At 46.6% G+C, this 25866-nt stretch overlaps 1 protein-coding gene across 5 annotated transcripts in view; it reads left to right on the top strand.

Annotated features, from left to right (window-relative positions):
- KALRN (kalirin RhoGEF kinase) overlaps positions 1–25866 on the top strand; it is a 573088-nt gene that overhangs the window by 511019 nt on the left and 36203 nt on the right. For 3 of the 5 annotated variants that reach the window (XM_024756492.1, XM_024756493.1, XM_024756495.1), the window contains 12 exons: positions 5925–6055; positions 10506–10572; positions 12415–12518; positions 12700–12769; positions 13092–13178; positions 14011–14103; positions 14869–14919; positions 15791–15868; positions 19196–19381; positions 19752–19923; positions 23386–23624; positions 25436–25689. In XM_024756492.1, the coding sequence (XP_024612260.1) occupies positions 5925–6055; positions 10506–10572; positions 12415–12518; positions 12700–12769; positions 13092–13178; positions 14011–14103; positions 14869–14919; positions 15791–15868; positions 19196–19381; positions 19752–19923; positions 23386–23624; positions 25436–25689 (1532 nt within the window). Of the gene's footprint in view, positions 1–5924; positions 6056–10505; positions 10573–12414; positions 12519–12699; positions 12770–13091; positions 13179–14010; positions 14104–14868; positions 14920–15790; positions 15869–19195; positions 19382–19751; positions 19924–23385; positions 23625–25435; positions 25694–25866 lie in introns of those variants that run through there. The other 2 variants (XM_024756496.1, XM_024756497.1) reach the window with 1 other exon arrangement.

The following is a 25866-nucleotide window of genomic DNA, read 5'->3' on the forward strand; positions in this document are numbered from 1 at the left end:
AGAGCATGCCCACCCCCCTCCCCCCAAAGAGAGCTCAAATACTTGTTCTGGGTTTTGTATTAAAGGTATTGTCTTTAACTCTAAGCCAGGACTAAGGCTCCCCCTGCTTTTCCCGTGTGATTTTTAATAAAGTTTTTCCTAGACGTAGGGACTGGCAGCGGTGGTGCTGAGTGTATAAGGAATCAGAAGATCTAGATGTTAGTCCAGTCTCTGCTACTTATTGCGTAGCCCAGGGCAAGTTACTTCATCTACTTGGGCCTCTCTTTTATCTCACTTATCAGCGATGATTCTGTCCACCTGAATCTTATCTCAAGTGAGTCATGTTGAAGACTGAGTCAGGTGTGAATGCACTTTGTAAGCTGATAAGTGAGCATCCCACAAATGTTAGCTCTTAGCTCATTTGCATTGTGAAGAAGCAGGGAAAGGGAACCAGTCATACTTTATCTTCTGTCGTCACACCCTGAACACAGTATTTGTCAGTAAGTAGATCCTGGTTGGGTGAATGTTGCAGGGTAAATAGCTTAGCAATCTATGTAATTTGGCTTTATTCCTCAAGTTTGAGAAGCAAGAGATTCCTGGCCGTAAGGGAATCTACTTTGTTTCTAAACAGCCCAGGATTCCGTCACCTGCCTGAGGTGAATGTTTAGGCCCCTAAAAAGCAAGCCTCCTCCCTGAGCTCCCGTCCTCAGGTGGCACGTCACAGTAGTTTACTGGGCTCAGGATGGCACTCGCAGACCCTTGGCTGAAAATCTTTAGGGAATGGACTGGCCAGGACTGAGCTCTTGGTCAGTCTACCTGCTGGCCTGGCATCCTGAGAATTAGTCCTACCTGCTTCAGCAAGACTTCCTGCCCTCTGGTTCTCCTACTTTGATAGCATTCACCTCCCTAGGTCAACCTGTGGGCCACAGAACGTGGCTAGGGCAAGGCTGCATTTGTTGTGGGTGTTATGCTCTCCTTTAGATGAATCAGCTTGCTCTGTAAAAGGTAGAGTTAACAAGTTCATTGTCCAAACGGGAGGAAATAATGACCCCCTCCCCCATCATATCCAATATGTAGATGTATGCTTTCAGGAGCTGAGTTCCTCTGGCATCCCTCTGTGGAAAAGATTCCTGAGCTTGTTAAAATGGAATAGCTTAGATATCCAACAAAAAATTTTATCCCGAAGTCACAAACCTGTAATGTCATTTGCCTGGAAAATCCAGATCTCAGTTTTTCTACTATAAAATGTCTTCCCTACCCTTACCCCCAACCCAAGTTGCCTGGGAATGACTAAGATCTAATACTTTTTGTCAAGAGATTTCATACTAATTTGTATAAATTAGTATAATTTATAATTTGTATGAAAGGGTGGGACAGCTAAGGGGTTGGTTGTGGGAGGTGGTGCTGGATCAGCTCCCGGAATGCTGTTTTATCAGATGAGCTTTGACTGAGAGGTTTCATATAAAAGTTTCATATAAAACTCTTTGAGTTTCGTTCAGTAAATTCTCGGAGTCCTACTATGTGCCAGTCCTGCCAGCACAGAACCTTCCTGAATGGAGCTCACAGGCAAGGGTTGATGCTCAAAAATCCTCTCCTGCCTGGACTGTTGCAACCGTTTCCTCCCTGATTTCAGCCTGACGTCTCTTCACATGACTGCTGGAGGGATCTTGCTTTTCTTTTGTTTTTCCTTTTTAAAAAAAACTTTTAATAGTTCTTTTCTGTAATAAAAGCAATTATATGCTCATTCAGGAAAAATTGGAAAAATGACAAGAGTTTAAACACAAATTATATCTCATCATATCATCATCTAGACATAGTCAGTGTTGAAATTTAGATATTTTTAAAATAATGTAGTTAATCATAGAGTATATAAAACTTAAGTCCTGTTTTCCTTTTACTGTCATATCAGATACATTTTCCCAGGTCATGAAAAGCTCTTAGGAGCATTAAGACTGATCTTTCTAAAACTTAAATCCAATCATGTTACTTTCCTGCTTAAAATTCTCCCATCATTCGTCTTTGAAGGTAAAGTCTCTATTTTTTTTAATTGAAATATAGTTGATTTACAATCTTGTGTTAGTTTCAGGTGTTCAGCATAGTGATTTGGGTTTTTTGCAGATTATATGCTACACACAAGGCTTCTGATGATCTGATCTCTGCATCCCTCTCCAGCGTTGTCTATTTCACTCTCTACTTCTTCTTTCCCTAGTTCCCACTCCCCCCAACTCACATAACACACAGTTACTTGCTAATCCCCCTCTCCCCCTGCTTCACACTCTGTGTCCTACCTATACCAGGTGGCCTTCAGCTTCCCAGGCTGCCCTGTGTAGTTTCTCAACTTGATCCTTTAGTCACAGTGCTCCTCCTGCCTGGATCATCCTTCCATTGGTGTATCCAGTGAAATCCTTTCCATTTCTCAGTACTCAGTTCAAGCATTGCCTCTTCCATTAGGCCTTTCCCATCCCTCCCTATCCCATCATAGAGCTGCCTGCTCCTTTTTTTCATCCTCCCCAGAGTACCCCTCCTACCTAGAAGAATACCCACTGTAGCTTAGATTTTGGTGGGCAGGCAACCACGTCTTATCCATCTTCATTTCTCCAGCACTTTGTAAATATTCAGCACATAGTAGAAGCACAATAAATATTTGCCTAAGTACAAACAAATCAGTCATAACACTGTGTAATAAATGCTGTTCGGGGGTGTGGAAAGGGTGCATATGGGAGACCAGAGGCAGGGCATTTTCTGGGTATGTGGTCCAAGATCGAGCTGACAGGAAATGTGTTCATTTTTATTGTGGCAGTAGCCTTCCTCCATACTTAATCTTCTTTTTCGAATCCTATTTGCATCTCTGTTCCCTGACATGGCACCAGCTATAGGAGCACCCATTTGCAACATTTGTTGCTTCCTCCTTTGCACACCTCTTCCTTTGTCTGCTGAGACTACTGTGGCCCTGAGCGCCAGACAGGGCAGAAGTCCTCCCTGGGCAGCACAGCCCACCACTCATCAACCAGCCATCACTTCCCATGTCCCCCAAGGAGCAGCACAGACAATTGTAGGTCACCCATAGTTGCCCTTGGCTGGGACCTCGTATCCCAACTCTAGCACAGGTAGCCAGGTTCTCAGAAGGAATCACTCTTGAATTATTATAAGTATTTATAGCCAATGCCATTATTTGAGACAGCTAACATACAGCTTAGCCAAACCCTATATTTCCCTCTACTTCCTCTCTCACTGCCTCTGCCTTCCTCAACTCCATCCCAGAGAGTCCTTCCCCAGAGATAACTTGGGCTTCTTTGCTCGTATAACAGGTCGGGCAAGAGGAGATGGAACATATCTCCCTGTGTGACACTTTGGACTCCTCAGATGTCCTTCATTCTGTAGAAGAGTTGAGAGTGGACCACGCCAAGATGGATGGTCCACGGAAGGGCCTTGTAGCAGAGATGTAAGCCTGTTTGCCACGCCTTGCAGCCAGCACCCTGCCAGCCAACAAGCTACAGAACAAAGACTAGAACAGGACAGTGGGGACAGTGGGAGGGGAAGTAAAAGGCACGTAATTGGATCAGTCACCAGCTGGGTCCATCTGCCTGGGGAGCCTGTCTCTGGTGGTGGCACCAGGGGACATGTCACATGTCGTTGGAAAGCCTGTCTGTCTGGTGGCTTGTCAAACCTCAGCACCAAACACTCATTTCCTTAATAACTGGATACAGTTATTATAAATTTAGCTAAACTCTTCTTGACCTTTCTATATTTTTAGCCTAGGCTGCTTCTCTGGATGACAACTTCCATGGTTGATAACTTGTTCTGAGATACCTTCATGTCAAGTTAAAAGCAACTCTCTCTCTCGAGCTTGAAGACCCTGTCCTCTTAATGCTGGCTTCTAGTGTTGGTAACAAATTCATGTTTGGCCCTTGGCACAGGCCTTTGATTTGGGGATGGAGTGGGGGGAAAGAAGGTTGACATCTCAGCTTTAAGTTTTTCAGCCTCCAATTCTAATAATACCCACCTGTTCTCATATAATGGCCCCACTGGTCACTTCATTCGCTTTTTGTTTTGTTTACCTGGGCTTTTCCTACCTCTATTCAGCCTATGTTGAAATACAGCAGCTAAGTGAGGTTATGACAGATACTCCAAGTGTGGGTTGTTTAAGACCATGCTGAAGGCTTTTGTTCCTACTACCTTTGGGGGCACTTCTTTTTTTTTTTTTTGCGGTACGCGGGCCTCTCACCGTTGTGGCCTCTCCCGTTGCGGAGCACAGGCTCCGGACACGCAGGCTCAGCGGCTATGGCTCACGGGCCCAGCCGCTCCGCAGCATGTGGGATCTTCCCGGACCGGGGCACAAACCCGTGTCCCCTGCATTGGCAGGCGGACTCTCAACCACTGCGCCACCAGGGAAGCCCTGGGGGCACTTCTTGATCTTTGTGACTTTAACCTTAGGGCTGATGTTTTCAAAGACGGCTGAAGTAAAGCCTTTCCTTTTCCTACAGCAGTGGCTGTAGTAGACAGTCGTTTTGTGTGGCTAGTTGGGATTACTCTCCCATATTTGTTTTCCATTTGCCCACCGTGACCTTGGTCTCCAGTCTTACTGTTTATCCACATGGTTTCTGCCAGTTTGCATAATGAAATGCTAAGCTGCGTGCTCTTTCTTCTACAGCACTTATAAAAATGTTAAGATTGACCCCATCTTTTATCATCCTTATTGTTAATACTTCCATCCATGGGGGCAGTGGGGGAAACCCACCACTGTAGAGCATTTTAAATTTTTCAAGGGCTTGTACACCTATTGTCTCTGACTTTTCCTTAAAAATCTGTAGAAAGGAGAGACCCAACTTGAAAATGGAGAAAAACTGAAGCATAGAAGAATTTTATCTGTCTCCCTTAAAATCATCCAGGGACTGGCAGATCTAGGATTAGAATCCTTTACCCTTAGCTCTTTTGAGAGTAACATATTAATCCCTTTAACTTGTTTCTTTTCTTTCTTTTTTTTTTTTAATTTATTTATTTTATTTATTTATTTTTGGGTACATTGGGTCTTTGTTGCGGCACGCGGGCTTTCTCTAGTTGTGGCGAGCCGGGGCTACTCTTCATTGCTGTGCGCGGGCTTCTCATTACGGTGGCTTCTCTTGTTGTGAAGCACAGGTCCTAGAGCGCACGGGCTTCGGTAGTCGTGGCGTGCAGGTTCACTAGTTGTGGCTCACAGGCTCTGGAGCGCAGGCTCAGTAGTTGTGGCACGTGGGCTTAGTTGCTCCGCAGCATGTGGCATCTTCCCGGACCAGGGCTCGAACCTGTGTCCCCTGCATTGGCAGGCGGATCCTTAACCACTGCGCCACCAGGGAAGTGCCCCTTTAACTTGTTTCTTCATCCTGCAGCACCTTAATTAAAAGAGATGAAAGGGATTAATAAATGAAAGAAAGCCCTTGGTAAATAACCTTAGCAAAGATGTTTTTAGAAAAGGCTAAGTCTGTTTACCTCTTCTTGTCTACATCTCATCGGCCTCTTCAAAGAAAATCGTAGCTGATATAACGAACATGATTTTACTGAACAAATTCTCCTATCACTGCCCTCCCCTTGTCAATTCACATTTGGTGGTCCTACGAGTGAGGATTTTCTTTCCTCACTGCTTGTTTGGTGTAAAATTGCGACGATTAGCTTTACCTCTGGAGCTCTTACCCGGAGATCAATCACTTTGACGGTGTTCATTATGTTCGGGAGATTGGCGGCCCCTGACACCAGGTACATCCTAATTGCCTGAGAAGGTGGCGGCTCTGGGCTCCCTGCTGCAGGAAGATGGGGGTCTCTGGCCTCCTGGTGCTTCCCTGAAGTTCAGTGAGGACAGCCTTGGTTACTAATCCACCAAGTTGGCTGTGGCTGGGCTGCGGGGACACAAGGACTTCCAGACCACTTTCCCACGTTCACTTCTCTAAGGCTGTTCATTCTTCTCTTTTCAGAGTCTGGAAGGAGGCTCGTACCGGGGGAGCTTGAAAGACCCCACAGGCTGCCTGAATGAGGGCATGACCCCACCCACACCTCCTAGAAACCTGGAAGAAGAACAGAAAGCCAAGGCCCTGAGAGGCAGGATGTAAGTGCTTCCCCAGACTCCAGCCTGGTGCACGTGTGTGCAATGGGCAAGGGACGGGGTCCCGTGCAGTTTGGGGAGAATTAAGGATTCCCCACACTGTGTTTCCATTGGCGCCATTCGTTCTAAGTAAAGGTGACCGGTCTATACGGTGTGACCTTGATCAACAACGAGCTATTTGGCACTGACTTTAAGGATTTTCAGCTGAAATATTTTCTGTAAGATAAGGGCTATTACTGACGGTGTGGTTATAACCAAGTCTGTTAGAAATTTAAAACATGCTGATAAAAAACAAAACAACAAAGGTCAGGGAACTATGGGACCATTATTATGGCCCCATATCAAAGACTCCACGTTAGAAAGTCTGATGGAGTTTCATCTGAGGAAACATTTCCCCACGTGTAGGAAAGTAACGTATAGGAAAACGGAGCTGTTGAGCTACCATGCTGGGTTCTAGCTCCACCCCTTCTCCAGCGGTTTTATTTATTTAAAAAAAATTTTTTATAGAGTAATATTTGTTTTTTGGGGGGGTTTTTTAGCCCAATTTTTTTAAATTGAGATACAGTTGATGTACAATATTACATAAGTTACAGGTGTTACAACACAGTGATTCACAAATTTTAAACGTTATACGTCACTTATAGTTATTATAAAATACTGGCTATATTTCCCTGTGCTATACAATATATCCTTGCTTATTTATTTTACACATAATAGTTTGTACTTCTTAATCCCCTACTACTATCTTGCCCCTCCCCCTTCCCTCTCCCCACTGGTAACCACTAGTTTGTTCTCTATATCTGTGAGTCTGTTTCCTTTTTGTTATATTCACTAGTTTTTTTTTATTTTTTAGGTTCCACATACAAGTGATATCATACAGTATTTGTCTTTCTCTGTCTGACTTATTTCACTGTGGGCTGAGTTCCAAGAGAGCCTGTTTACTTTTAGAATGGTTAGGGGTAAATACAATTCACATTGGCAGTCCATTTCACAAGAACCCATATGTTTTGCAAGGTTTGAGTTATCTACCGTGACGTGAAGTCAATCTTCTGTTACTTGATTTGATCAAGAAGATGGCAGCACCATTACTGCGGAACTGCAGTCCCTCGGTTTTGTTGTTTAGGGTTTCACTCTGTGTTGCACGCAGAGCTGCTGGTGAGTCTTGCACATAGCTTGATGTGTGAGAGATGGTAAGCACAGTGAGAATGGGATAGGCAGGCGGAAAAGGTCCCGCCCTGTTGCGAATTAGCCTGCCCTTCTGCCTCGAACTAGTCACTCCTTTAGCCTGGTCATAGACATGAAGATTAGCAAAAATAAAGGAGGCCAGGTCCTTCTGTTGCCTGCAGATAGACGAAGTGACCATTTATAACTGTTACCAAGGAAACGTCATAGCTAGGGCCTGGCCCCAGAGCAGGGCTGTCACCTCCTAATGGAAATGAGCAAGTGTCATGTAAGTGCTCTGGTTCCATATTTACCCCCTTACCTTTATGGGTGCTCAGGGGAACCCCAGGAATAGAATAGGGGTAAAGAAATACCATCCCCAAAGGGAAGTTTCTTAGGACTTATACAAAGCTGCTTCTCCTTGGCTTTTCAGTTTTTACATAGATGAGGCAGGGTTGGAGCTGATGTTCCAGTCTTGTCAAGCCAGAGCAAAACTTATATCAGGAAGGTGAAAGCTTATATTAGGGAGGTAACCTTTACGGTGACAGGTGTTCCTTGGCAAAGCTTATCTCTACTCTTGTAAAAGGGCCTTTGAACAGTAATTTAAGTCATTGTCTTGCTTCCAGACATGATATTGTCTAATTTTGCTCCAACAGGCAAAGGCTTGTTGCTTCTTTTACCCAATTCATTCATTTCTTCCCCCTCTCCTCACTCTCTCACCCTCCTCCACATATTTTCACATCCTGCAGTGTCCCAAAACTCCAGGTATTAGAATGAGTCATTCCTTTTACTGTATATTGTCCTTATTCTGCTATACTTTATGGTCACGATGAAAGAGAGGATGTGAAGCTGGAGGCTGGGGGGGATAGAGAATTGAGACTCAATCCAGTAAGCCCTCAAAAGGTTTAATGAGAGCTCCATGGAGAGAAGATGTAAACAGACAGTTATTTGTCCAGGAGAAGAAAAAGGCCAAGAATGGACTTAATTGTCTTCAAGTTTTAGCCACTCATTTATTCAACAAATGTTTGTTGAGCACCTGTTATGTACCAAGTGCTTGGCGTACAGCAGTGAATAAAATAAACAATAACAACAGAAGAAAAGTCCATGCTCTCGTGACACGTTTACATTCTAATGGGAGAAATCATACAGTAAACAAAATTTAAAATAAATCATGTAGTATGTTAGAAGCTGGAAGAAAAGAAAAAATAGTAAGGGAGATCGGGAGTATGGATGAGGCCATGTTGCGGCTTTAAATGGTTCTGACCAAAGCGGTCTGCGCAAAGACCAGAAGCGGGTAAGGAACTAGCCTTTAGCCATGGAGGAAACGTATTCTCGACACAGGCAACAGCCAGTGCAAAGGCTGTAAGAGATTTTTCTGTGGAAGACCAGCCATTCCCTACCATTGTGAAGGACAGACGTCAGAAGTAGGTCTGACCTGTAGCTGGAAGAAGTTTAGTTGGACCAAAGAATAACATTTACTTTGTAAATAACCTTTACTCATAAGAACTGAACATGAAAAAAATTGCTTTATTGTCAGTTCAGTTTATTTGACAATTGATTGTGTACTGCCTTGAGATGCATGTAGCATAAATCTCTTATGTACCTTTTCAGAATGTCTTTTAATGTGTCATTATCTCTCCAAGTGTTTTTCATCAGCTCTTCAAGGGAGGAGATGCTAGGTCCACTAGCAGCACCTAGTCTAATCCTCTTCCCTAGAGGCTGGAAAGCCCAGGACACCCTTCAATGTCAGCAGGTAGCTTAGCATAGAAATACCACCCAGAGGCAGAGAGCTGGACTTCATCTCCAGAAGGCCCTTCAGGCCCCAAATTCCCACTCTAACTTTCCTGTGGTTTTTCTTCTACCACCTTCTTCCAAGTGGTAACTCGGACCATGCTAAAGATACATTTAAATGCTTTTATTTGGCGTTGCCAGTTCCTTCCTGTGGCCTGAAACACATAATTGTGTGTATCAGAGACAGGGAGCTGGTTGGAAGTGCTGGGCATGCTGATAAAGAAGCCTGTGTTCCCCATCGCCCTGAGGCTCTAGGCCCGGGGATTCGGTGGCTTCTCCGTGCTGTATGGACAAGAATTTCAGAGGACTTGCTTCCTGGGTTCAGAACGGCTACTACCCTTGGGCTGGGGCCCCTCTTTGACATCCTAGAACTTGATCCCTTCTGCCACTCGGGTCAAAAATGCAGTTGTATGGCTCCAGGCTAAACTCTTTCAAACTTAGGTAATACAAATCAGACTCCATTAAGCTTCATACACCTACCCTGCCCCTGTGCACAGCCATACGTGTTTTATGTCCAGCTCTTTACTGTCTGGACAGGAAGAAAGAAGTGTTTGGGTTTGACGCCTCAGGGACTCCAGAGAGCCAGTCTGAGTCGTTTCACCAGGCAGCGGGCGACAGTGAAAGAGCAGAGTCTTTGGACTCTTGTACAACTGGTTCAAATCCCAGCTCTGCTTCTCACATTGTCGTCTTGGGCGATACTCCCTCGGTATTTCCATCTACATAAACCAGGGCTTATAGTACTCACCTTCTCATAAGCTTGAGAAAAGCCAGCTGAAGCAGCTGGCACAAAAGCAACTGTTCTAAGAGGAAGAAATCATTAACAAGAAAGAAACCAAGAAAGTAAATGTCCTCATAGTGATTAAATCCCACATCGGGTGGGGATGGGGATGTGGCCACACTCAAAGGGGTGATTAGGGAATCTTTCTGGCCTGGACGGGGGATTTTTGCAGGCCAGTTACCATGGATGCCTCTCTGAATGATTGTAGCTTCTGTATCTCAGACACTTCACTTGATGACAGTGTCTCTGAGGCCCAAAGGTTGCTTATCAGACAAATGTCTTTCTCTTCTTGTTAAGCAAAGAACAGAGCTGACACGAAGGAGGAAAAGCCTCATGCTGACCCCTTGGCTTCGAAGCTTTCATAACTCAGTTTTGCCCAAGTGACTGTTATTCCTTCTGCCTTGTGTCTGTACAACTCTTCAGTTGTAGGTGAGGGAGGAGGAAGCATAAGGAGTAGGAGGACAGATGCCGGGTTGTGAGCATTGTTCTTCTGGCTGTTGCTGCCATCTGGGAAAGCCTTCTCAGCCCCACTGCCCTCAGCTCCTGAGCAGCGGGGGCCTCTAGTCCAGAGGGCACCAGCCAGCACCTCCCCCAGGGTGCCCAGCGTGGGTTTGGGTGGTCTTGTCACAGAGACGCCAAAGTAACTTTCCTGTGAACTTCAGTGTGAAGATTTCTTGCTTCACAGTGAAGAGGAACCCTCACTGTTCTTAATCTCCTGCTCAGGTTTGTCCTGAATGAACTGGTACAGACAGAGAAAGACTATGTGAAGGATCTGGGGATTGTGGTAGAGGTGAGTACATGGCTCAGGGCGGGTCTGTGGTCACCCAGCCAGTGGCATATTGGACCCTACCTGGGCCCTGTGGTGTTTTGTTTTGTTCTGTTTCGTTTATTTATTTATTTTTATTTACTTTTTGGCTGCATTGGGTCTTCGTTGCTGCGCGCGGGCTTTCTCTAGTTGCGGCGAGCGGGGGCTGCTCTTCGTTGCAGTGCGCGGACTTCTCATTGCGGTGGCTTCTCTTGTTGTAGAGCACGGGCTCTAGGCGTGCGGGCTTCAGTAGTTGTGACTTGTGGGCTCGGTAGTTGTGGCTTGTGGGCTCCAGAGCACAGGCTCAGTAGTTGTGGCACACGGGCTTAGTTGCTCCGCGGCATGTGGGATCTTCCTGGACCAGGGATCGAACCCATGTCCCCTGCATTGGCAGGAGGATTCTTAACCACTGCACCACCAGGGAAGTCCTGGCCCCATGGTGATTTAACTTGACAGTATGTATTTTACTCTCCCTGGGTATTTGTAGAGATGAAACTAAAAATGGTAGTAGATCAAATAGAATATGTAGGTAAGTTTTTTTCTTTTCCCCTTGAAATATTATAAGAGATTTAGAGGAGGGTAGGGCCCCAAATGTTGCAGCCTCTTAGTTAGACCTGAATCCATTTCACCTTGTTTTAGGTGACCAAGTTATTGTCTCCAGAGCTTTTCATTGGTATCTAACCAAAATATATATTAGTTATAAATATATATATATAACCATAAGTATAAGAATATACAGACATATATTCTTCACAGTTATGAGCCACCATGGGCACTAAGCAAGTCAAGCAGGTCACTCTTAGTGAAACCTTGGGGCTTCTATGTTTCCCTAGTTTGATACCAAGAGGACAAAGAAGAAACCACCAATAAGGCGAGATTGGCAGGTCCACAGTTAAAAGTCAACTTGATAGTAAATAAAACAGCTCTCTCCATAGGGGTTTACTTTAGGGGGATTTAGACACTTGGAGGGAAAAGTCTAAGAAACTAAATGGATAATTTAGATGCCTTAGAGCCCTGCTGTTAATCATCTTAAACGACGGGATGTGAAGTCTAAAAAGTGAATGCCTGATATCTGAATCACCTGCTGGTTCCTTACATTGGGTCCGTAAGCCCCCATCCTATGCAGTCTGCTGATTTAGGGGTTTGTATTTACCTGTCCTGAACCTTGGATACACAGACTAACCTGGCAGATAGAAGACTTGAATTCTAACTTGGGGAAAGTTATCCTCTGTTCCAAGGTGGGATGGGTGCAGCTAGAGTTGTAGCAGCCTCCATAAGCAGTCCAGCCTGGAAGTGGAAGGCTTGGGAATCTGCAGACTGAGGTCCAGGGAAGACAGACATCAGTGGTGTGACTTAGACAAATCACACAATTCCCCATGCACTGGCTTTCTCATCTTTCGATGGGGATAAATGCTGGTACAACCTCAGAACCTGATTTTAAAACTGAGATAAGATTATATATGATAGCACTTTACAGAATCGAAAGTATTCACCTATTAAGACTTATTTCTAGGTCAAACACATGTAGTTTTCAGCCTTGAAAGACGTAATTAATTGGATTGGGAGATGGGAGAAGAACAGGCAACTTTCTTCTTTGTCCTGCTTTCTTGCGGGGGCTGGAGACAAAGAAAGGGACCCAGAACTTCACAGAAGTTTTGTCTGTCCCTCTACACAAGGGTGAAGTCCTGGTTGAGTGCGGAGAAACCACAGAAGCCCTTGGCCGCCTCCTCACACGCAGCGGGGGCTTCCACGGGGCTGCAGGGTGGGGCTGGGCCCAGAAAGCCTCCTCGTGAAAATGCTTTACTCACCGTTGCCTCCACCCTGCAGGGCTTCATGAAGAGAATAGAAGAAAAGGGTGTCCCTGAGGACATGCGAGGAAAGGATAAAATCGTGTTTGGAAATATTCACCAGATTTATGATTGGCATAAGGAGTAAGTGCTACGTTGCCCTGACGATCAGGGGGTCTTGGAACCCAGGACTCTCCTGTCCTCCCGCTGTGTCTGACCTTAGGGGTGGGGTTTGGGGAGAGTCTTGTGTCATTCATCTCACCACTGAGAAATGATACAGTTCTGAAGAATGTGCCTTCCTTCTCTTCTCTCCATCCTTTTATAGTGTTTTCCTGGGTGAACTGGAAAAATGTATCCAGGAGCAAGACAGACTGGCACAGCTCTTTATTAAATATGTGAGTGTTGCCCTGAGTCCCCCCCACTCCCCCTCCCACCATGCGCATTTGCATGCATTTTACTGTCCCTTCCCTCCTCTGCTCTCCCTTCTCATCCCTCTCTGAGCCGTTGGGGTTTTTCCTCTCTTTCCTGGCAGTTTGGAAGATGGGCTCTTGCCCACTGTGTTTTTCTCCTCTGTCCTTGATATTTAGCCTCCTTGGTGCGGCCCCAGAGCATGGGCCACATCTTTGTCCTTCGTCTCTCCGCCCGTAGACCAGCTTAGCACTCTGAGATGGAGCGCGAGGCACAGCTGCCTGAGCGCCTTTCCCTCTGCCTTTGCAGGAGCGGAAGCTGCACATCTACGTGTGGTACTGCCAGAATAAGCCGCGCTCCGAGTACATCGTCGCTGAGTACGACGCCTACTTTGAGGTAAGCTGCTCGGACTTGGCTGAACCACGGTGTGGGCAAGACGCTCAGGCCGGGACCGCCCCATTCACAAACACCAGCCATCATCCATCCGTGCGTGGCCCCCTCACGGCACTGTCCATCCCTCAGGACAGGGAGGGCTGCCTCAACAGAGCCGTTAGCTTCTTGGCTAAGTTCTCGTCAGCTCCTCTCCGCTTTTAGAGCCCCCACTGGCAGAACGACTCTGTAACGCAGAGCCTGCTGCAGAAGCTCCGGTCCCCCTTCCGTGACCCCGGAGCCCACTGCACCCACGCTCTTCCTCACCGGACCCTGGAGGCTGCTTGCTGAGGACCCTCAACAAGGGGCTCACAGCACCTTGTACGTAGCCTCTGCTCCCGTTCCCCGAGGCCCGGCAAGCACCTCAAAGTGTTTGTGCTGCCCCAACCTGGAGCTGTTTATTTTGCTGGAGGAGAGGCAACACCATCACCTGGAAAGAGCCCTTGCCTGAGTGTTTGCAGATCTGAGTTGAGGGCCCAGCCCGTAGGCTTGTGGTGTCCCAGGGGAAGCCCTTCATTTCTGACTTGGCCGTGGAGTGGGAGAGAGAACAGAACACCCATGCCAGCTTGTCCCTGGGACTGGGTGTGACAGAGCTTGATAGGTAAGAAGGTGATGGTGAGATGTGCTTTGTCGTGAATAACAAAATGAGGTATTGTGTAGGCAATTCTACCCATTGCGTGGTTTGAAGATTCTAAACCTTTATTGGCAAACACGAAGACCTGCCGTCCTTGCCTTTGAACCCCTATCCAGAGCACCCCTTTGGTTCCTTTTCCCCTGATGTAGCTCCCTTGTGTTCCAGGAGGTGAAACAGGAGATAAATGAAAGGCTGACACTTAGCGACTTCCTTATCAAGCCCATTCAGAGAATAACAAAGTATCAGCTGCTCCTCAAGGTAAGAGGGCTATGAGCCCCGCCCAGAGCCAGAGCAGGGTCTTCATCAGGCTCTGAGTTAGGGAGCAGGTCAGCTTGAGGTTCTGTCTCCACCACACTTTCCCTGTGAACTAGTTGGGGGCATGTGTGGGTTTTTACCTTTTACCGGCTGGTTGTTTGTGTCAGCTTTGCCCCTGAATAAATTGCATGCCTGTTGTTCCTTCCTTAAGGTTGGGGGTTATTTGATTTTCTTTTTTCCAGATCACTTTCTTACTTTGTTGCCATCACTGACTGACTTGGTACCTTTAAAAACTAAAAAATAATAGCATAAAATCAGAATAGAATACACAGAGAAAGAAAAGGAAAGGCAAAGCCCTAGGAACCTTAGATGAGTGAAACCTAAAATTTGATCATTTTTTTACTTTTTAACATCATTTAGTTTGACTTGTCTTACAGAAATATGAAGCAAATGAGAGATTTGACAGTCCTTTGTCCCTTTCCTCCTTGTCATCATTCCCCTTTTGTCCCTATTCACACACTTTCTCTCCCCTTCACCCCTCCCGCCCTTTTCCCATAGCTCTGAATCTTTGAATATTCCGGGGGTTTTCTCTGTGTGATTACATCCACCATGACTCACAGCTTCATATCTCAGCTACTACAAAGCATTGCCATCTCTGTGGGGAAGGAAAGTCTCCTGGGTGTCATCTTGGTTTTTACGATGCTACGTTTTTTATAGGGCTCTATTTTCCTAACTGGTTTCACTCTCCCTGCTTCCCCCACTTGCTAGGACTTCCTGAGATACAGCGAGAAGGCTGGTTTGGAGTGTTCTGATATCGAGGTGAGTTTTCTGCTTGTAATGCTGGTGGCTCTTATGGGACAGTTATTGGATGTCTGCCCCTAAAGGGGAAAGATTGGCTCTGGAGGATGGAGAGTCCAGGCTGGCTCCTCTCAAACAGCAAAGAGCCCCTTGCAAACAGCTGCCCAGCAGGATGTGTAGTGGCGAGTATTAAGGAGCACATTGAACGTTTTTTGAGAATCCGGTCCAGGGCCAGACCAGAGCTTAGCCCTGCTCATGTTCTCCTCATAGCTCCCAGTGACATGTGGTGCGAAAGGGTGGTATTTTAACCCTCTAACATCCTGCAGAGATTGGGTGTTTCATCGTGCGGCTTTATCCATGAATCCAGGTACTATTTGAGGCTGACATATAAATTATTCCGTTTTCACTCCCTCCCCCATCCCCGAGGATTACTCCCTAAGTGAAGTCCTTAGAGACAATGTCACCATGGGGATTATTTTAAGCCAGGGAGGTTACAGACCATTCTGGCAGGTTATTTTAGGTTAAAACCTCTAGTATTTCACAAGCAAGGCTAAGCTGTTGCTTCGGCAGCCAGGGAGCAACAAAGAGAAAAAGAAAATGCAAGAAGGAAAGCAAATGGATAAACAGAAGTGGGAAGGTTAGGAAAAGGATGGGCTGGTAGCATCCTCCCCGCGTGTGCTCACTGATTCACGTGGAGCCCCTGCACGGATGACCAACAGCCCCCAGCTTAGAACAGGAAAGCCCTCCCTCCTCTGAAGTGGACAGCAGGGACCAGTGTCCTTTCCTAGGATCAGGGAGCCCCCAGGAGGCCCCTGGCTTCCAGCATGGAACCGCCGAGCCCCCTACCCGACTGGCTGCTCCCCGCCCTGACTGCTGTTGTTCTTTCCCACAGAAAGCAGTGGAGTTAATGTGCCTTGTTCCAAAACGCTGCAACGACATGATGAATCTGGGGCGCCTGCAGGGCTTTGAGGTGAGCCCTTAAGAAGGCTTCTTGGGCTTCCCTGGTGGCGCAGTGGTTGAGAGTCCACCTGCCGATGCAGGGGACACGGGTTCGTGCCCCGGTCGGGGAAGATCCCACGTGCTGCGGAGCGGCTGGGCCCGTGAGCCATGGCCGCTGAGCCTGCACATCCGGAGCCTGTGCTCTGCAGCGGGAGAGGCCACAGCAGCGAGAGGCCTGCGTACCGCAAAAAAAGAAAAAAGAAGGCTTAGCCCTCTCCCTTCAGGGCAGCAGGAGCCCAGGCTTCCCTTTGAAGTCCTGTGCGCATGTTCTCTGCCTCTCTCACTCACCGCGTTTGCCCTTGTGCCCGGGCCCCTCTGGATCACAGGCCTGGAAGGTGCACCTATTTAGGACCTCCAGTGATAGGGCAGCCAGAGGAAGTCGACCAAGCTGCAGTCAGGATTGCAAGGGGCTTGGAAAGACCCCAGATTCTTTATAGCTCTGGACGTGCTGATGACCTCTTCCCTTTTCTGGCTTGCTTGAGAAATGCCGGGAATGTGAGGGAGAACAGGACTACGTGATGAGAGTAGAACAGAGGGGAAACGGAACACTTTTTTTTGGAGAGGGTGGTTCTAGTAAACGGGTCTACATAATGGCTGGCTTTTTAGCTAAATGAATTATTAAAGCTCTAAAACATCACAGTGCACATTTCTGTTCTTTGACAAGAAGAATCAAGTCTTGGGACAAACAGCTAGATGTACCCAGGGTTTGGATTTCAACAAATATGCTAGTGTGCTAAGGCTGCCATAACAAAGTACCACAGACTGGGTGGCTTGAACAACAGAAATGTTATCATCTCACATTTCCAGAAGTTAGAAGTCCGAGATCAAAGGGTAGGCAAGGGTGGCTCCTTCTGAGTGCTGTGAGGAAAGGGTCTGTCCAGTCCTCCCTCCTTGGCTTGTAGATGGCCATCTTCATGTTCACATGGCATTCTTCCCGCATCTTCACATCGCCTTCCTTCTGTACATATCTCTGTGTCCAAATTTCCCCTTTTTATAAAGACACCGATCATGTTTGATTAAGGCTCACCACAATGACCTCTCTTTAACTTGATTCCCTTTGTAAAGGCTCTGTCTTTTGATAAGGTCGCATTCTGAGGTGCTGGGGGTTAAGACTTCAACATCCAAATGGGAGAGGGGATTCAGTTCAACCCATAACAGTGAACCTTAGGAGAGCAAATTGACTTTCCTGGTTTAAACTTAATAAGTGGTTGTTATTAATTTATATCCACACTTCTAACTAAACATAATCTGTTTTAAATATTAATACGATAAAACTGGAACTGATGCAGTTATTGACTGGTGCTTAGTTGTTGTTGAGCCCCTTAGAGAAAGATGTGGATCTTCTAATCCTGTTTCCCAGTAATCCTGCAAGATTTCATCATTCATTTTTTTCCTCTGGCTAAACTAGAATAAAATAGACATAAGGCAGACTGGTATACAAGTAAAGTTAGGAAGTGCTATATTAGGGTTCGGGTTAATGAGTTGGATTCACGATGGTCTTGAGCCAAATTCTTCTGTCCTTTTTGCCCTTGCCGCCCATCCTGGTGTCCCTGTCTGATTTCCATTGATTTGTTGTGACCAGGAACTATGTGGAGGGTCCTTTCTGCTGTTCATTTTTTCACAGGTTCTTGTTCTCCACGGTAGACGTGAGGCATTCGAGAAGCAGGGTCACGCAGCAGAAATTCACCCCGAGTTCTCACACGGTGTTTCTTTAGTCATGCTAGATGACGTTGTACCTGTTCCCTTGGAATTATGCCAGATCTGAGCCTATTCTGAACAAAAGTAATTCCTTTTGCTCTTCATCCTTGATGTCCCTGTGTTTTTCTGAGCAGGAGTCTGGCTTGGCTTTCTCTTGGCCTCTGGAGGAACTGGCCACTGACAGGAGGAGCGGCATCTGATGTACCTTCTGACCCAAGTCAGACTTCACAGGGACTGTGTGGTGCGTGGTCGTGTGTCCACAGAAGGCCACACGCGGGAGGGTGGAATTATTTTCTCTTTTAAATCAAGCACCACCATCTCCTTTTTTCATCAAGCCCTAGAGAATATGCTTTGCATTCCTTCAGCTAATTGGGAAGGACCATGAACGTACTTGCATTCCTTCTGAAGTCCGTGGCTTTGGGTCAGGGAGAAGTTAGCCCCTTCCCTTTGATTCTCTCCCTTTTAAATCCTCTAGCTTTCCCTTTGGCATTGACAGGGCTATAACTCATGGGTCAGGCTCTTGTGTAATATTAATAGAGCTTTTAGGGCTGGTCACTGGCTTAATATTAACTTCGGACCAGGGTAGAGATAAGCCTGTTTGGCTGCTGACCTTGACAGTAAGGAACCACAGTCCAAGCAGAGGGCAGGCGTTTCTCAGGAACATGAAAGGAAAATGGCCTGTGTGTTGGGTAATGTTTGGAACAAGGCGTCACATACAGAAAATAGCCCACATTTGCGCTAAAGGGCAAAAGTTGTCACCTGAGAGTACAGTTCAGAGGAGGCCCTCTGGCCACTATCTCAGGTGCCAGTGTCTTCTTGTTGCAGAACAGTAGAAAAAGCAGTAGCATCCGTGAAGACTTGCTGGGTTAGGCCATATTCCCTTTGAAGACGTGACGATGTTTCTGAAAATCTGGTTAGAACTGGCAAACCAGATAGGCTCCACCTCCTACCCCGAGTGTCAAGTGATCTGGCAACTGGAGGCATTGAAATATAGGCACCTGTCGATAGTATCTCAACTGTAGCTGCTGATCTGGAGCAGGAGACTAAGACCTCAGAATTTCCCCATCCTGAAATAATAGAAGAGAGGAGCCTGACTCATCTGATTTCTTTTTGTGGTCCGGCCTCCATCACTTCCCTTGGCCCCAGGTTGGTTCTAGGTTCATGGCTAGCACCCCAGGTCCTGGCTGCAAGGGCCAGGCAGGCACACCTCTCAGAGCTCCGAGGACAGAAAGGCCACTTCCAGCTCCAGCATCATCTACTTTCTGTTCTCCTTTTAATAAAAAACAAGAGGGGCCGGCATAATTCCCCAGCATCTTTTTAGCTAATAATTTTACCTTCCTTCTGGTGTTTTCCTGGAGCTGCTTCTTAGTGGTTCCGTAGCCTCCTTTCCCTTCCCTCCAGGGCCCTGTGTGAACAGGAAGGTGGCCACAGTCTGCCCTCGATGTCTGGGTGGGCCCTGATTCAGTCTCTTACTAGAGCCTGAGGCTTTTGCTGTCAGGTCTGTTGTCCATGTCCCCACAGAGGGAGGTTCTGTGACCTACAGGGTTGTGGTCATCTCCCTGTCTCTCACTTACTTCACCCCAGTCCTTCTTTCTGTCAGGGCACCCTGACCGCTCAGGGCAAGCTGCTGCAGCAGGATACATTCTACGTGATTGAGCTGGATGCCGGCATGCAGTCGCGGACCAAGGAGAGGCGTGTGTTCCTCTTTGAGCAAATTGTCATCTTCAGTGAACTGCTCAGGAAGGGATCCCTCACCCCAGGCTACATGTTCAAAAGGAGCATCAAGGTGAGGATCCAGGTGGGGATGAGAAGGGGCAAAGGAGAGTCACACTGGGGGAGCCTGTCCCTAAGACAGAGACACTGGCATGAGTGAGGATCCAGAACGTTGAAGATCTTTCGGCCTAGTAACCTTCGGGATTGAAGGTTGATTATCTGTGAGAAAAAGTGACAGGCTCGGTGCCAGTCTCTAACATGATCCTGCAGGTTCTCCAAGATCATGTCGTTCACTCAAAGACAGAAACCAAAGTATTTAAGCTATTAGATTCAGGGCACATTTTTGGAAACATTTCCTGAAATAAAAACTTTGAGGAACTGTAATATGTTGTTGATTTTTTAAAACTGCTTAGTATGGAAAGGATCACCTTGGTTTCTTCCAGATGAATTACTTGGTCCTGGAGGAGAACGTGGACAGTGACCCCTGCAAGTTTGCACTCATGAACAGGGAGACTTCGGAGAGGGTCATCCTGCAAGCCGCCAACGCTGATATCCAGCAGGCCTGGGTGCAGGACATCAATCAAGTCTTAGAAACACAGCGAGACTTCTTAAATGGTGAGTACTGGGTCTGGCTTCTTGCCGGGCCATTTTCAGGGGACCTCACACCTCTGAACCTCCTTGGGTCTGGGCTCCTGGTGAGTTATGAGCCCCGATCACATTTATATGCATTCCAACTTTGTAGTTTTCAGAAACACTTCGTGTAGAATTTTTCTGAACCCGAATGCACAAGTGGGCAGATGGGGCATGATAAAGAAGGCCATCTTTCCAAAAGAAGAAATAATCTCTTGCAGCCTTGACATAGAGGATGTGCCTTGTGCCACCATTACCAGCTGGTAGTAATTGGGGCAAAAGTCTGAAATGGGCACATCCTCTTTGTCTCAGGGGCCAGCTATCAATGACGTGTATTTTTCCATTTAGTAGCTAATGGCTGGTAATCTCAGAGGTTCTCCAGTGCTATCTACAGATAACTGGCAGTTTGGCAGATCAGCTCAAATCCCCTCTTTGCTCCCAACAGAGGTGATTGCCAACTCTAAGTTTCAGTAATACCTTGAAACGTCCCAGAACAAACTATCAATTACGCAGAGAATGACGCTCTCTATGGACCTGAAGGAGTACTGTATGGCCATATGTGCTCCCATGTTTACACATACATGTCCACCCTTGGGTGTGTCACCTTTTCTAGTCTAGAATCTGGTCTCTTTGCAAATGACGCAAATAGGACACTTGCTGGGTGTTATCACGGAACTCAATGCTGTGGGGATGGACCTTGGGAAAGTCATGATGTTTCTCTGGGCCTCCTTGGGCTCTTTTTGTGAAAGACCTATTCTGCAGCACTGAAGCAGGAAAGCGTGGCACACCTCCCAGAGAGAGCGTCATTCTCTGTGTAATTGATAGTTTGTTCTGGGAAGTTTCAAGGTATTACTGAAGTTTAGAGTTAGCAATCACCTCTGTTGGGAGCAAAGGGGAATTTGAGTTGGTCTGCCAAACCCCAAGGTATCTCTAGATAACACTAGAGAGCCTTGTGAGATTACCAGGTATCAATTGTACTCCATGGTAAGGGATTTAACACAGTTGTGTTTCTTTTAAAACAAATCGAAAGAGATTATGGAGCAGAATGCCTTGCCTTTTTAAGATAGAACACGAGACTTCAAAGCAGTTACGCACTTACACGGAGAGTATTTGGGGGCCATGCCCCAGGTCCCCCGACTGTAGAACAGTTTGGTGAAAAAAACTAAACTGAGTGATCTCTAGGGCTCTTTCTCATTCTAAAGAGTCTAAGATTAAACACCAGCCCAGTCCTGAGGGATAGTAATGAAAGCTGTATATAGTTCACAGTTTTTGCGTATACAACATTGAACTAATGCTTCTATGGATAAAATAATTTTAAGCAAAAACATGTGCATGTATAAAATACATTCATTAAGTTGATTCTATTGGGAATTTCTGATGGATTCTAAGCTGGAATGAGATTTTTAAGTTCATCAATTCAGGACAAAAGAAAAATAAGGTAGGACAATAAGTTGAAACCGGAAATGATTGAGTAACAGTAATGGCTCCCATATTTTGAGTCCTTTCTCTGTGCGAGGCACGATGCAAAGCATTTCACATGTGTTACCACACTTAATCCTCACATCAGTGTGGAAAGCTAAGTAATATCATCCTGTATTTTTCAGGTGAGGAAAAGGAGGCTCAGGGAGGTTAAGAAACCGGTCCAAAGTCACAAAAACAGTAGGTGCTAAAACAAGAACTGGAACCCAGAACTGTATAACTTGTATAGCTTAAAATTAGGCTCTAACCCCAAAACTGCAGTATAGTTGCTAGTGGTAGGGCACACATTTGTCTATGAGTTCCCCAGCAAACAAAGCAAAAAAACAGGACCAGGTATAAGACACCGTATCCCTCAGCCAGATGCAAACCCTACCCGAAGATGCGCAGCTTTCCTTGTCCTAAGGCCTAAGTTATGCAGATGGAGGCCCTTGAAGAGCACAGACTTCCTATGCAGCTTATTTAAGGAGACATACTATTTTCAAACACTTTAGCACAGTTATTGCATACAGTCAATACCCCACTTCCATGAGATGGGTAATGATTCATCAGATCCGTTTGCTATGGCCTGCTTCACAGCTGTCTGCTATCTGCTTCGAACTTGGAGCAGTACTTCTTCGGGCATAGTCAGCTATCCAGACTTGTACATGGTTCCAAGAGACCTTTTGCCTAATTATAGTGAATTATGGAGCTATTAATGAACTAGATTCTCAATACCTAAATATTTAATCCTCTCCAGGGAGAAAGGCTGAGGTCTGGCAGCAGCCTATTCAGCACTTTGACACACTCAGAAGACAAGGATGTGACGATGGACTGGGGCCAGGCTTTGGCGTGTAGACACACATGCAGGCACCTCAGAGCCAACCTTTCCCTCCGGAGACCTCAAATAGAAAGGAAGTGTGGACTATATGTTGAGTCCTATTAAAGTATATACCTATTACTAGGGAAATATCCTTATAATGGAAAGTTCTCTGGGCCCCAGCTGTTAACCCAATTAAATATTTGTTACAGCGAACACTGACAGAAACAGCATAATCGGGCCTGCCTTGAAGTCGTTGTTACAGAATTTGACCTGTATGGCTTTTGCCTGGCTGTACCTCTTTAGTACTAAGACCTTGGAACTTTATCATCTTAAACTCAGGAAAACAAAGCTTACCTCTTTCCTTTCAAAGCAGAGTTCCACTGACCACCACTTCTCCCAGCCTCCAAACCCAAGTTACCCTGGCTCCTTGCCATCTTATATCCCATCTAGGCTGTGTCAACCTCAGCTCCCTCTGGAGCGCTTGCCGCACCGCACCCCTTCCGCGTTCCCGTGGCTCTGCTCAGGTCCGGCCTCTCCCCTTCACTATCTCAAGGCTCCTAATCAGCCTGGCCGATCCCTCCCCGCACCCGCTGCAAGGTTAACGTTCTTCAGGTGTACTCTGGTGCTAGCACCTGCACTGAAGACATGAACGTTTCCTTAATTCAGTCACTTTTCATGAACTTCAGAATTAAATCCAGACTCATTCACCTGCTTTCCAGATCTTTCACATCCTGGCACCTCCAACTTCCCTTACCTGTCTCATCTCCTTCCTCCACAGAGACCCATGGCTCTGTGCTCCAGGGGATCTGACTCCATCCTGTTGCCCAGACCCACTTCCCATTTGCTTCCGCCCTGCAGAGCTTGCATGTCAGGGCCTGATGGCTGGCAGTTTCTGAAGTCTTTACTACCCCCCTACCCACCCCCGTGTCCACCCACGCACACACGTACTACAGAGCCCTCTCTCCCTCCTTTTGCACCATTTCGGTTCTGCACCTTCATCATTTAGACAAAACTAAGAATAGTTCTCGTTAGATGATACATTCTTTAAAAACAGGGTAGTATCTTCCTCACGTATCCTCACTCTGCCTCACACAAAGCCTGACCTCTTAAGCCTCCAAAGCTTATGGGATTTCCAAAGCTCAGAGTAATGGTCTGCTCTTCCCCTGCAGCCCTACAGTCACCCATTGAATATCAGCGGAAAGAAAGGAACACAGCTGTGATGAGGTCCCAGCCTGCTAGGGTTCCCCAAGCCAGCCCCAGGCCTTACTCCTCCATCCCTGTGGGCTCCGAGAAGCCCCCAAAGGGCTCCAGCTGTAACCCGCCTCTGCCACCCCTGAAGATATCTACCTCCAATGGCAGTTCGGGGTTTGACTACCACCAGGCTGGGGACAAGTTTGAGGCTAGCAAGGTAAGTGACAGCCCACTACTGCCAGCCGCACCACTTTGAGGGTACAGCCTCTGGGCTTACTTTATAAAGTAGCATCTTTTTATGCTGATCATTTTAGCAGGAAGAGCCCACTAAATACAGCCTAATCTCAATGATTTCTCTTTCTTCCCCTGCAAAATAAACCAGTTCCCTACCTCTCCACTACCCTCCTCCCCCGCCGTCCAGATACTCTATGTTAAAGGGCTCTTGTCATCCGCAGAAACACTATACAAATATGGTAATGTTGGAGTGTTAATTATGATTTGTAGCAAATAGAGGAGTCGTGATGTGGATCATCTAAAAGTCGCAACTCTAGGGTTTGACATCTTGAAGAGATTGCCCTTTCTAGTGATGAGCTGCTGAAGCGAGCTCACACCCATTGGCTGAAGCAGCAAGGGGACGTTGCCCATCAGTGTGTGAATGGGGGAAGCTAGCCTTGGATTAGACTATCCGAGACAATGCACAGTTCAGACATCGCCATGAGGAGAGTCATCAACGTAACTGCAGATCCAGTCTACACGGCTGTTTTGACCCCACCAGGTAGTAGGAATGACAATGAATGGCAAAAGTGCTAGATCCCGAGTCAGGCGATCTGGTTGCTATTCCAAATTTTGCAGCTCAGAACTTTGCGACTTGCCCTAGAACCTCAGCAGTTTACTTAATCTCATCAGGCCTGTTTCCTCTAGAACTCAATGGGTCTGTGAATGGGAACATCTGCATTTTTTTACCTACATGTTCCCACCTTATAGTTTTATTTTTCTTACCCATATTATAAGATGATGTTGATTTTTTTTTTTTTTTTTGGCCACGCCACACAACTTGCAGAATCTTAGATCCCCGACCAGGGATTGAACCCACGCCATGGCAGTGAAACCACCAAGTCCTAACCACTGGACTGCCAGGGAATTCCTAATTTTTTTTTTAATTAACTATTAATGTCTAAGTTCAGTTCTGTGTAAGAGTAACTATACTGACCTATTTTATCACATCAGCTGGAAATTAGTTTTTCATCTTAAAAATCCCCTGCCCTTGTGAATAAGTTGAAGTCTCTTTAACTCACTGAAGAATTTCTGGCTCTCACCATGCTCTGTGAGGCAGCCAGGCATCTGTGGAAGTTACAAGTCTGTCTAGAAGCAGCTTCCCTGGTGCAGAGTCATGTGCAAAGGTCATGGAGGCAGGACCCTTCGTATTAATGAATACAGGGGGACTGGAGTTTTCTTCCCACAGGAGTCGGGTCCGGGTAGGGCATGGCCTTGCCTTTGAATTGGGCAAATGTCTCATTGTTACCCCTGTCTGAAGGAGGGTCAGAATGTAGAGTAAGACCAATGCTTTTTCAAAAGGAAGAAAAACATGTATCAAAGAGCCTGTGTTCTTTTCTTTGGGGGATGGTGACCACTGACCCGACCTTTGCCCTGACCTCACTCTGCCCAGGTGCTTACGTATCCCTGTGTCTGTGCCACACTCTTCCTTCCAGCGGGAGGATGCTAGTGAGAAGATGCATGCTAAGGAGGGACTCCCAGGTGGAAGGCGTGTTTATACCTTTACCTAAGGCTGGGCAGTATCTCCACCTTTTCACCCTCACTTATAATATTAATGAGACTTTTTCATTATAAATAAAATACATTTTCAGAGCCCGTTTATGAATATAATTCCATTTCTCAAGATAATCTTCTGCCTGCCGTTTACCCTGCTAGCGGGAGGGCTGACTTTCAACCACACATTAGGATGCAGAACAAGCCCATGTGAACCAGCCTTCCTGTGTCTGTGTCCCTCTCGCCCTTGTCTCCCGGCAGAGCGACCTGGGAGGCTGCAATGGGGTCTCATCCATGGCCGTGATCAAAGATTACTATGCACTGAAGGAGAACGAAATCTGTGTGAGCCAAGGTGAGGTGGTCCAGGTCCTTGCCATCAACCAGCAGAACATGTGCCTGGTGTACCAGCCCGCCAGTGACCACTCCCCCGCCGCCGAGGGCTGGGTCCCAGGCAACATCCTGGCACCCCTCACCAAAGCCACGGCAGCCGCAGAAAATAGTGACGGGAGCATCAAGTAAGTGCCTCGTTGGCTTCCCCGGGAGAGGAGTATGTGGATTAAAAAAAAATTCAAAACAAAGAACACAAAAATGCAAACACACGGTAGGGAATTACTGCTGCTTATTCTCGACAGTGCCACCAGAACCAAGGTTTGAGTGCTGGAACCACACGCAGCAGGGGGCAGCCGGGCTGG

The sequence above is a fragment of the Neophocaena asiaeorientalis genome, unplaced genomic scaffold (genome assembly GCF_003031525.2).
Source record: "Neophocaena asiaeorientalis asiaeorientalis breed wild unplaced genomic scaffold, Neophocaena_asiaeorientalis_V1.1 scaffold22, whole genome shotgun sequence".
NCBI lineage: Eukaryota > Metazoa > Chordata > Mammalia > Artiodactyla > Phocoenidae > Neophocaena > Neophocaena asiaeorientalis.